The 13,123-nt window shown below is 40.9% G+C and overlaps 1 protein-coding gene across 1 annotated transcript in view; it reads right to left on the bottom strand.

Annotated features, from left to right (window-relative positions):
• Positions 1–13,123, bottom strand: part of SORL1 (sortilin-related receptor, L(DLR class) A repeats containing) — a 236,220-nt gene that overhangs the window by 116,399 nt on the left and 106,698 nt on the right. The window contains exons 12-13 of the mRNA XM_006833925.1: positions 12,469–12,557; positions 1,242–1,420 (exon numbers count right to left, since the gene is read on the bottom strand). Of these exons, the coding sequence (XP_006833988.1) occupies positions 1,242–1,420; positions 12,469–12,557 (268 nt within the window). The remainder of the gene's footprint in view (positions 1–1,241; positions 1,421–12,468; positions 12,558–13,123) is intronic.

Here is a 13,123-nt window from a genome sequence, read left to right as displayed (position 1 = left end):
AAAAAAAAAGTTCCCAGAGGGGTTTCTGTCTAGGGAGTTAGGGGAAGGTTCACTCCTTGATACAGAGTAGCGTTCCAGTGTTGTGCCTGCCCGCATCCTTGGGCAGCATGGACACCTCTGGTTGTAAGGCACCATGAGAGCAACAGAGAATTCATTCTCAGGACTTGGAAAGTACTGGGTCTTCATGGAAAGTTGAGAAACAGTCAGGCAAGCTGGAATGGTTGCTCCATCAATCCACATTCATTTAAAGTCCAAAGTAGTTTCCACAGGAATTCCAAAGTCTACTTGTATCTGCATTGGTACATCATGGCTTTTTAATATACTTGTATGTATCTCCAGTTAGATTAAGTATTTCCCAGAGCGGTCAATCCAATCTTATTTGGATAAGCAAATACCTATCAAATCCTTACTAACTGCAAGTCTACCAAGGTGTCTGTCTAGTGGGTGAAACTAACACCCACAGGAAGGGTACTTGTCTTAAGGACCCTGCAAACCAGCTGATGGGAGATCACACATGTGTCTGTACACACACACACACACACACACACACACATCTATCATTCAAGGCAGGGCATGATGAGTATGTGCATGTGTCTGTCGGGTAGGAAAGAAGATGGCTTCTGGCTGGGTAACAGCAGCAAATGCACTGTATACTGTTAACATGGGGGAAGATTTTATTACATGGACTTAATGGGTGAGGGCTGAGAAGGCATGGAGAACCTTCCAGGCAGCTGCAATCATGTCAGCCCAGACAGAGAAGGAAGAAAAAGCAGGGGTGTTGCCAGCTAGTTTCACTTCTCCGTGATTGCTTACTTACTCTTCTAGTATCTAAACTAGTAGATGGTGACAAGATCTCAGACAGCTCTGAGAGGACCTGCATCACGGGACACGTGCTTGCTGACTTGGCCATCCTCGAACAGCTGATTTGAAGGAATGGTTTTCATTCTTTCACATATTCAGCAGACATATATGTAAATATAGCTGTACCTGTACCTGGACCCATACCTGTACCACGGAGCGCACAAGGCAATGAAGAGACAATGAATACCGCACAGTCTTAGCATGAAGCTTACCTAAACCTTTACTGACCTGCCTGGGTTCCATGCTAACTTATTTTAAGTGTCCAACTCTCCATAATGAATTAAATTCTTACAAGTACCTAGTATCTAGACTGGTATTTTGCACATGACAGGAAGTCAATAAATGTCTGCATGAAAAGAGCCAAGGAGGCAGGAGCTTACCCAAGGCATCAGTAGCATTGACCTGGAGGATCAGCCAGCTGTGGGCATTCTCTTTGTTGGAGCCAAAGATGGTGAAAACAGTGCTCTTTTCCCCAGGCTCTGTGAGGAGGCCGTACACAAACACCGGCCTCTCAGAGAACAGGAACGTTTTCCAGGTCTCCCCTTCATTGGTACTGTATCTGTCCAAATGCAAATAACAGGCCCCTTGAGTTAAAGTTTCCAGGGAGCATTCTCTAGTAACAGGAAATGACTGATCCCAGCTAAAGCCTGAAAAGTTTCAGTTCTACCAGAAAACAAGAAAGTGTGCAGAGACCAATGGAGTCATCTCAGAGGACACAGGAGCCAGCTTGATGGGACTCCAACTGACCACAGTTAGGGAAATATGAACCCAAAGAAGAAAAATGATGGTCATATATTGTTATAGTCTGGATAAAAATAGGGGACGGGTCTTCAATGATCCTAAAAAGAGAGAACAAGAATGGTGGGGGAGGGCATTTTTTTCTTATATTAGAGTATCACCTAATAAATATTGAAAGAAAAAAAAATGACAGACTAAGAAAAAGCACCATTTTGTAACCCATATAGTCGTAACTGACACAGGAGTCATCAAATGCTATATCCCAGACAACAGGGACCCAAGTGATTGACATGGTCTAAAGCTACCAACCACAGACTCGGGATTCAATACAAAGTGGGAAATGTAATTTTTCAGAGACAATACCTAAGAGTCATCATGAACCAAACTTAGCATCACTGACAGTGGGAGAACCTGACATTACCATGCCTTCCGGTTTAAGCATTGATAACTATATGTTGTCTGTGCAAACGCCTACACACCTGGAAAAATCAAAAGTGGGACATTGGAAGGACAACTGGCCTGGATTCTATTTAAAAAAAAAGTCAAGGCCATGAAAACCAAACCAACCAACCAACAAAAAAGGCTCATTACAGATTAAGAGATTATAAGAGGTGTAACAACCAAATGCAATGTGCATTTGACTGAATTCTGGATTGGGGGATGGGGAGAGCAGTTATAAATACTAGGGGACAATTGAGAAAATAGAAATAAACTTTATAAATAATAACGAGTTCCTATTATTCTTTTCAGTGTGATAACAGCATTGTGGTCACGTAGAGGAATGCTCCTAATTCACAGGAGACACATGTGTAAGTACTTAGCTGCAAGAAGCATGAGATCCATAACTCTGAAATGATTCAGGCAAAAGAAAAGACAGAAGATTGCTACACAGACAGATACCAAATCAGTCAAATCTTAACAAATGATGATTCTTGGTGAAGGTTATATGGGTATACTTTATACATGTCTTCCAACTTAAAATAAAAAACCAGTAAGTAGTGAAGAAATGTAGTCAGCATTTATTTATATGTCCTGAAAATTGTACAAGACAGTGAGCCCTTGATAAAAATAATGTAAGGAATTATACCAATTTTAGACTACCTTTTGTATTGAAGGGAAAAGAGGAAAAAAGTCCTGGTACTTGCTTCCTCACACTGCTAGCTGGTGAGATGTTTGGCATGAGAAACCATTCAGCTAGCGCTTTATTGAGGATCACAGAACTACTACGTTTCTCTCTGTTGTTTTTGTTCTTAAGTTCCAACCCATGGCGACCCTGTATAGGGTTTCCAAGGAGCCACTGGTGAGTTTGAAGGTTGAGTTTCAAACTGACCTTGCAGTCCAGCGTAAGTTTTCTCACAAATCCTAATTATTTACCAAATCACTTTTCTTTCACCCTCACATGCTGTTGAAATTTTACTTTTACTCTCTCAGGATTCTAATACTTGACATAAATCCTTCACAGTATCACTTCATCCAAATATTTCCACAAAAAGACTAAGGGGTTAAAACAAAAGTGGTGAGGTTACCAGGCAACAATGGTCAAACTCTCATCTGGCTGGTATATGCTTTTGGTTTAAGCTAGTTATCAACATTAATCCTAGATCTGGGCTAAGTTAACTCACTCACCGCCTCCTTCTGTTAGTGTGAAGAGATCAAGGTTTAGTACCACTTTTAGAGCACAGGGACCCAGCAATGTGGGTATAGTAATCAGACACGAGGGGAGCCGTCCATCTGCATATCCATCTCTTTGTGCGTTGCCTACTTAATGCTATTTAAGAGCTCCTCTGATTGACAATGACCTCAAGAAATGAGTCATCCTATTTCTTGAGAGGTAACAAGAATGCATTAATGAGACTAACAACCAGGTGCACAGACAAACACAGTCTTGTACCTGATAATAAATTAGTCATTTAGAAAATGGTGCTTTTTCAGAATACCAGGAAAAGGGCAGTCACATTACCAAATGTAACAGTTATATGAACAGCTATTCTGGACCGTATTCTGACCACTAAAAGAGAATGTATACAGGTGAAGTAAAAGTGTAAGAACTTTGCAAGAAAATAAACTAAGACATCATCATATTCCTACAAGTCATGAAACAGGATATAGGGCACTAAACTTTACGAAAGGTGAAGTCAAAATGCTCAGATAAAAAAATCAAAGCATAGTCAGACTGCAAAGTCATTTGAAGTTCAAGGTCGGTGGTTCAAACTCACCAGCTGCTCCTTGGAAACCCTGTACATGAGTCAGAATTGACTAGACGGCACTGGCACTTAACAACAACAACAATAAAAGACAATATTTATACTTAAATGGTTATTGAAGTGTGTAAGTACAAAACTAAGATACAATCTATTTTTCATTATATGGATATATTTTCAACTAGATTCTTAAACCCTTGTGGTAGGATTAATGTTGTATCTCCCAGAATTTGAATCCCTGGACGGTGCAAATAGTTAACTCACTCAGCTATAAACTGAAAGGTTAAAGGTTTGAGCCCACCCAGGGCACCTGTGAAGAAACGGCTAGCAGTCTACTTTTGAAAACTCAGCCACTGAAAATTCTGTAGAGCCTAGTTCTGCTCTAACATAGACAGGGTCTACAGGAGTTAGAACTGACCCAACAGCAACTAGAGAATTTACTTCTGAATTTATCACAAGGCTCTAGGCCTAATTCTTCATTAACATTTTCCATTTAGCTTTTTTATTCCTTCACATTCCTACGTTTGAGTTTAGAATGGTTGTGTACATGCTTATCACTGCTTACCAAAAATAAATATTATGACACTCCCCCCAAAAATCAAAGCATAATCATATGGTCAAAACAGATCTCAAGAGGAAGAGGAATGCCACATATACAATTAATGGAATTACGCTGCTGGATAAGCACTGGACTAACTGCAAATTGGAGGTTCAAACCCATCCTTTATTCCTTGGAATTACTCTAAATTGGAACTGACTTGAAGGCACTTAATAAAAATATCCCACTAAATAGAGAAAGAGATAGTAGACACCCACCCAACTCACGCCATTAGTGGTATTTAATGAGCTCAATTTTTAAAGACCATGTTCAATGGGGAGAAAGTCATATATTCATATATTCAATATATATGAATATATTCAAAGGCCAAAAAAATGAAAGAGCAGCAGTAATCTGTGAGAATATTGTTCAAGCAACTAAACTTAAAATGAGCCACAGATTAAGATTCAAATGACCAACTTAATTGGTAGATTGATGGATTGGCTAGCTGCTAAATTCTATAATTAAAAAGGAAAAATATCCTTGTTCTGATGACCAATGGTTTAAATAGTAATAGATAGCAAAAAGGCAGAAGCACTCAATTTCTATTTTGCTTTTATCTTTATCAGTGTAAATTATGTTCAAAAGGACAAAGCAGAAAACAATTAAACAGTTAAGTTCAAGGAAAATGAGTACAAAATACATTCTAAGAAACTGAAAGAGTTGAACGACTAAGAAGTTCCTCTTAGTAATCTCTAAACAAATCATGGAGGTCAAATAAAGATCTATACCATTTGAAAAGGGAAACATTATTTAATATTCCTAAAGGAGAAAAGTTGATTTTAAGACTGGATTATTAAAAAGCTGACTTGAAAGCACTGAGAAAAGAAAGAAGTAAAGGCTGGGAGACACATTGTGGTTTCACACACTAGTCATGTTGGTTCTTGATTTACAGAAAAGAATGATATAGAGGGCTCTTTTTTCAGGAAAATCTTTGTAGACCATGCAGTTGGTTACGATTTACTTAGACCTAGGGCATCTGGTTTTTAATAAGCATCCATACAAAAAAGGGATCTCTCTGGGTTTTCAGTTAAAAATCAATTTGGTCTCTGATGATGATACACGTTATAGCATAAAAAAAATCTCAAAAACATTATGCTGCGATTTAGTTATGAGCAAAAGAAGCCAAATACAAAAAGTATGAACTTTCTGATACTACCTATATAAAATTCTTTAGTAAGCAAAACTAATCTATGATGGTATAATCAGGCTAGGCTGGGGATTCTGTAAAATAGAAGGAAAATGTTCTACACCATGACATGCATCCTTCAGAACTGATTAAATGGTGGATTTAAAATCTGAGCATTGTGCGATATTGTAAATGATTCATCAGGAGTCCTGGTGGCACGGTGGTCAAAGTTTGCCTGCTAACCAGGAAGTCAGCAGTTTGAACCTACCAAGTGCTGCCCTGTGGGAGAAAGATGAGGCTGTCCGCTTCTGTAAAGATTCACAGCCTTGGAAACCCTATGGGGGCGGGGGGGGGATGCTTCTACTCTGTCCTCTAGGGTTGCTATGAGTTGAAGTTAACTTGAGGGCAGTGGGTTTAAATGATAACGTCAATTTTACAAAAGCAAATTTAGTAGGATACACCAGTTTAAGATGGCTGCCAAAAATGTAAACAAAATCTTAGGGGATTTCTTTTTAAGAGTAATCAAGTGTCCAGAACTATATGGGTATTACCCAATGTCCTGCATCAGTTAGACAATTCAGACCCCACATTTTAAGGCACTGACATGAGGTATACCTAAAGCCAAACCTATCTGACAGAGCTGCAGGCATCTAGGGCACTTGAGGAACGGAAGTGAAGTATTGGCCATGGAACAGAAAACACTGAGGAGAACATGGAAGCAGTCCTCAACTATCTGAAAGGCTTTCACGGGAAAGAAGAAATGTCTGCTTTGAAAAGAACGTAGGCCACTGAACAAAAGCTAAAGTAAGGAGAATTTGCTCTCTCCAACTTGAGAACTTGCGATCATGAGTGAATAAAGGAACAAACTGTCCCAAACTGAAATGGAAACTCCTTTTGACCTGGTAAATTCCCCATCATTAGAATTGTTCAAGTAACGATTATCAGATGGCTCTGAGAAAATTCTCTCAAAAGGTGGTGCAAGACTGAACCAGAAGATATATGTCCAGATTCCTGTTGGACACCCCAGCCAATTCCATTTGTGTTGTCAAAATCTGCCAACTCTTTCTCCTCTGTTTTTCTGTGAGGGATATACTCATCTCCCCCCATTACCTCCAGTCCAGTCCAAAATAGAGTTCTGTAGGTTTCATTCTCAGACCCCCACCTAGATGAGTTAGTCTACCGCAGTTCCATTCCCCACCCTACTTCTGTGTCATCCTCTTCACCTTCCCATAATGCAAACAGCCATGGCATTCCCCTATTTAAAATTGTCAGTGGGTCCTTACGCTACCACCTGAATGATGTTAAGTGCTGGCAAGTTGGTTATAACCCACAGCCACCCTGTACAGGGTTCCTGAGGAGTGGCTGGTAAGTTTGAATCACTGATCTTGCAGTCCAAACCAACTTTGCAGTTCAAACCGACCTTGTGGTCCAGTGCTTATCCCACAATGCCACAGAAAGTTTAATTTCCTGAGCACAGCATGTAAGGTCCTCCAGGACATGGCTTACCTATGTGCTGCCTCAAAGCCCATTTCTCACCATCCCTCACCATGCAAGTTGCCTGTAATGATACTGAAGGCTGCAGATTCCACACAGATTCATGCTGCTATCTTTAATCAATCTCTTCCTAGGCCTGAAGCGGAATTCCAACCGTGATTTTCTTCTTCAAACATCCCAGTTCAAGTTGCATCTCCTTTTATGAGTCTCCTCACCCGCCTCCCAAATCGTACTATCTAGGCCACACTTTAGCTTGAGTGTGGCTATGCTGCTGGAAGCTATGCCACAGACATTGCATATACCAGCAGGGCCCCCCATGGTGGACAGATTCCAATGGAGCTTCCAGACTGACTAAGACAGGTAGAAAAGTTTGGCAATTTATTTTCTTAAGTTAATCAATGACAACCCTATGGATCACAACAGAATACTATTTAATAAAGTGCTAGAAGATGAGCCCTGTCGGTTGGATGGTACTGAAAACCCATACTGGCTGCAATAATGGAATTGAGCATAGCAAGGAATGAGCGTGAAGATGGCACAGGAGTGGGCAGTCTTGCATTCTATTGTGCATGGGGCCACCATGAGTCAGAGCCAACTCCACAGCAACTGGTAACAATGAGGGGCCTTCCAAAAGTGCCTGAACAAACAAAATGAAAAGATAATGGAACTCCTCATACTTTTAAAAATTATATGTAAATTATTTCTTCCTTTGAGTCTTTCTTACTCAGCTGCCATTCATGAGGATCAAGAACTCTCTTGCTCAGTTTTCTTTGTTTTTGTCCCTGGTACCGAGCTCCTTTCCTGGCACACACGAGGGACCTCATAAATGTTTGTTGAATAAAATTAAACAAAGCACACTGCATTTTTGTACCCCATGTCTCAGTTTCTTACCAATTAAACAGTGCTGAGACACACGCTCCTTTATACGTCAAAGTGCAAAGGAGGAAGAGGAGAGGGATGCAATGAGTTAAGGGCAGCTCTCTTTGCAAATGCACCAGTAAGTTTCACTAGTGACATGAAGTGCTACCATCTAATGAATATCCTCACAGCCACCTCCCACATTCTAGAAGTGTGGGGCTCCTTCTAGAGTGCGGGGCCAGAAAACACAGCTGTTCTGCTAGGTGGAGTTTTTGCAGGGGCTGCTTCGGAGTCCCCAAGGGAACCCTTGTGAAATCTGAACTCTCCTAAGAGGAAAGATGCTTTGGAAAAAGTCCTAAGTATTTTTAGTAATTACAAAAAAAAATTATGCTCAGAGGCAAACTGCCAAGAAGAAACAGAAATTGATCTCATCCTTCATGATCAAGCCAGGAAACTTGTGATCGATCGAGTCTTTTGTGTTTTGGTCAGAATGCAAATACCTAACGGTCCCTTCTCCAAAGAACATGAGAGAAAGAAGCAGCTCCTCCTTCCACAGCTATGAGCAGGTTCACAGTAACCAAGAGCTGATGAATCCAGCCAAGACTCACATTCACTCCATCCAGATTAGGTACTCACAAAAAAACAGTGTTCACTTCTTGCTCTCAATTTCAATTAACAATAGTGAAGGTAACTACCTCAGTGGAGACCCAAGGCAGAGAATGAAACATGTAACAGTCAGCTCTTAGTTATCAGTACTAATCAGGGACAGGAAAACATGAATAATTCAAAAGAACCACCATCAAAAATATAAAACCCTAACTCTTACTTTAAGCAATACTCTTCCCTCATTAAGCATTTTATTAGAGTTACTGGTGTGACTCGACTTGGCTATCCTCCCACAGTTGGGTAAGCCCCAGGTCAGGAAGCCCTTTATCCTGGCCTCTCTCTGCAGCTGGTTCAGAGACCTCACAGACCCACACAACCGAGGGCAGCACCTGAAGTGTGTCTCACTCCTCTTTGCACTCTTTGTGTTTAGCACATCTGAGTCACAAATGGCTGTGTAATTGACCTGAAATGATTTCTTAACAGACTTATGCTCTAGTTCCAGCTTGTGTTCTAACAAAGAAAACCTGGATGGCCTTCTCATGAGAACAGGGAGGAAGGGGACTGGATAATGTGTAGTAGCTCCTGAGTGCCACCAGATTGCACATCTCTAGAGAACACTACTCACAGGTCATCCTTGACAGAAAACACAGCAGGAGTGCCTCCCCTGGAAATGTGTGACTGGCAGCTACAGCTCTCTTGCAGTTCTGTAAATCAGTAAAAGTCACAACACAAAAGAAGGCAACATGTACACAGCCTATTTACTCATTACTCAAATACTAAGTGCCTACAAAAGTAGAAATAACCGACCTGCCTACAAAGACCTTACTAGTGAGTTGAGGAATTTAGACATATAATGAAAAGGTAACAACAAAAGCACTCAGGCACATGATTGTTGTCAAATTACAGGACAGCCAATATACACTAGGAGACTCAGAAGGGTGGGTGATCATGGGTAGGAGAGGCCAGACTTAGGAAGGGAGTGAAGCCTGAAACCAGTACCAGACGACCAGTTATGCTGACAGCAATCTCCACTCAGGCATGGCAGTGGAAGTAAATCACAATTAGGGTTTGAGAACCTGAACTAACGAATTTCAATATCACCTCCTACTTCTCTTCCTGAAGTTGACTGTAGACAGTGGCAGGTCACAAGTGGAGCAGCATGTGAAGCAAAAAATCAAAATCAAAATCTCTGTAAGCAGCATACTGAATGAATGCCAGGTGGCTACTCAGATTTAGGCCAAGCTCAGATTGGTATGTGGGACACTCACATTTGTCAGTTTGGAAGCCTGTATTTATTCATGTATTTGCATATTTGCAAATGCTTTATTTGAACTTTATAAACAGACACCCTCAGGCCACCTTTACAAAGAGAGGCGCACTTGGTCTTCCATAATCCCCAAAGTCTACCTCCTCAGTGATTTTAAATTATCTGCAGAGGGCACGGCAATTTTCTGGCAGCAGACTCATCTTCCAGATCCTGTTTTTGGTCCACTCGAACAGCAATGACGCTGCATTCCCTGAGCACATATGAACCGACAGATGGTGTAACAGGACTAGAAGCATTCTAACTACTCTGAAGAAGCCAACTTGGAATGCAAATGTAACCTGCAGTGAAGTTAACAAGAAAAATTGAGAATTGGTTCTAAAAGCTGAATGCAGTACAAAGAATGAAATATATTCCTAGGAAGCCACGCGATGGTCCTGTTCTGCATTTCACAGATAATACTGTCCCACCAATGAACTCCTGGCATGGCACTGTAGGATCAGCACTGGACTAGGAACCACAAGGTTGCCAGTTCAAATCTACCAGCTGCCCTCAGAAACTCTGTACAAGGTCGCTATGAGCTGGAATCGAGCAGGAGACACTTAGCAACAACAACAGCAGTGTCTCACCAAGAGGAGCCCTGGTGGTATCGTAGTACAAACACACATGCTGTTGTGTGGGAGAAAGATGTGGCAGTTTGCTTCCATCATTCTATACAGCTCCAGGTGAGTCAGAATCAACTAGACAGCAAAGGATTTGATTGGAGTGTCCCACAATAGACTCGCTTACATGTCTACCTTACCACTAGAGTGCAGAGTCTTCGAGGATAGAAGACAACAGCTTAATTGCTTTTTGATATATAGCAGCAGTGTGGTTGGCTCCCAGCTCACGGCACCCCCCAGGCATAATGGAACTCAAGGCTGCCTGACTCCACACTATCCCCCCAAGATCAGTTGCCACTCTGAATATAGAGTATTGCATACAAACAGCACCACCTCTGACTCCTAGCTGCCCGGCATCATACAAAGAATCGAACAGCCAGGTGGAACACAAAGCACACCTGCTTCTCAGTGCTGCTTGTGGTCAGGCTGCTTGGCATATGTCAAATTAACAAGGGTAAGAAAAATTAAAGAAGAAAAAAAAAAGCTGCTAAATTTCCTTTTTCAAACCACCCATCTCTGTCTTACTGCTCTGTATTACTCCTAAAAGGAGCAACAAAATGGAATGTTTTTTCTGCCTATGTTAACAAGATAGTTTACCCACCACCATCAGTGACCCAGCTGCTGGGTTCGCTGAAAATCAGAAAAAATTGAGGACCCTTCTGCTCCTGCCTAACAGTACACCAATGACTCAGTTGCCACTGAGTCGATTCCAACTCATGGGGATCCCATGTCTGTCAGAGCAGAATTCTGCTCCATAGAGTTTTCAATGACTGATGTTCAGAAGCAGATTGCCAACTTTTTCTTCTGAGGTGACTCTGGGTAGACTTGAACCCCCAACCTTCCAGTTAGCAGCCAAGTGCCTCGGCCATTTGCTCAGACAAAGGACTTAAGAGAGCAGGTGTTACAAGCCTTTGACATGTTTGATTTTCAGAGCAACATACTGCAAAGAGGACTGAACACAATCTACAGGTTTGAATACCAGACCTACCTCTGTCACTGATGAATCGGAAGACCTAGGCCAGTTACTTTGACTTACCCAGGCTTTAGTTTTCTCATCTGTAAAAGAAGCAATTAGCCCCAAGTGTCCCATCCAGCTGTAACTCTTTGAGAACTCACCAAACCTAAGTTAATGGGATACCAAGTCACAATCTTTCTGTTGGTTCTATGAGTACATTTCTATAGGTGTGAGTTACACACGAAATAAGGAGTCTCTCTTTTCAACAGTTAGGGTTTATTTTACAGTTATATATTGTTGCTGTTGCTAATGTCCCATCAAGTTAGTTCTGACTCATATAAACCCTGTGTACACATTTTTTCACATCGATGAAATTAATCTTTTCATTTGATCCTCACAATAGCCCTTTGAGAAAAGGAGGATAGGTTATAATTCCTATTTTATAAATCTGGAAAATTTCAGTAATTTCCTGAGTTCCAAAATCATGCTAATATTTTGGGGCAGAAACTGAAGCCTAGTATTATAAAATCTACTTATAATCACGAACTTAAATTTCTGGGTAGACAGTGTGATGTTAAAAGACAAAACTGACCAGCTACCATTACTGAGTGTTTTAATCAAAGATTCTATAGAAGAATCCTGACCAAAAGAGCAAAATTACAGAACAAAATTTCAAATTCTCATGGACTCCGGACTTTCTAGAGCCAGGATTACTGTATGAACCTCCAAGCCTACTACCCTAAGATAATCTTTAAACTTAAAACCAAAAACATTTCCCTGAAAGCTTCCTAAAAGCAAACACCAGTTTAGCTTAACTAGCAAAATACATCTACCTTGAGCATCAAGCTCTTTTAAGAACTATAATAGATCAAAGTGCCAACAGCAACTCACAAGATTAGATCGGAACCTTTGAGGGCAGTGAGTCTGTGTTACTAGAAGAGGAACAAACTCAGAAATGGAAGTTGAGAATGTAATCAATGTCACTAAAGGGAACGTGTAGCAATTATTAAATTGGTATATGTTCTGTATGCATAGTCTCAACAACAACTACTAAAATAAAGTTAAAGCAGAAACAGGAAAATGCTAAATCAAAGATACTTACTTCAGTTCATTGGTTTCCATCCCCTGGGCAATAGCCACGATGATGCCGCCATGGTCACCCCAGGTATAATAGTGAGGTCCAGGGAGTGCCTAAAGAGGAGAAGCCAACAATGAAGGCACTGCTGGGGAACCACTGGGCAAGAGCCACACACAGACACACACACACATATGCCTGGCGGTTATGCCAACCACATGAAAACCACTGTTCGGTTTCCAAGTACAGTCACATCCCTTATCTCATCTGCTTCATGGAACCCTAGGGGTAAGTAGAGCAAGTTCTTGTATCCCAACTGTCTTTCCAGAATACTCATAATTCACAATGTTGTACAGAACATGGAAACACTGAATGGTTTAAAATTAAGACAGGTATGCAACAAGGTTGTACTCTTTCATCATACTTATTCATAATTATTGTATGCTGAGCAAATAATCCGATAAACTGGGTTCTATGAAGAAAAACGTGCCATCAGGATTGAAGAAAGACTCATTAACAACCTGCAATATGCAGATGATACAACCTTGCTTGCTGAAAGTGAAGAGGACTTAAAACATTTACTGATAAAGATCAGAGAGCACAGTCTTTCGGTATGAATGACATCTCAATGTAAAGAAAACAAAAATCCTCACCACTGGACCAATAAACAACATTCTTATCA

The sequence above is a fragment of the Chrysochloris asiatica genome, unplaced genomic scaffold (genome assembly GCF_000296735.1).
Source record: "Chrysochloris asiatica unplaced genomic scaffold, ChrAsi1.0 scaffold00008, whole genome shotgun sequence".
Classification (NCBI taxonomy): domain Eukaryota; kingdom Metazoa; phylum Chordata; class Mammalia; order Afrosoricida; family Chrysochloridae; genus Chrysochloris; species Chrysochloris asiatica.
The sequence above is the reverse complement of the archived record's forward strand: the minus strand, read 5'-3'. Positions and strand labels throughout refer to the sequence as shown.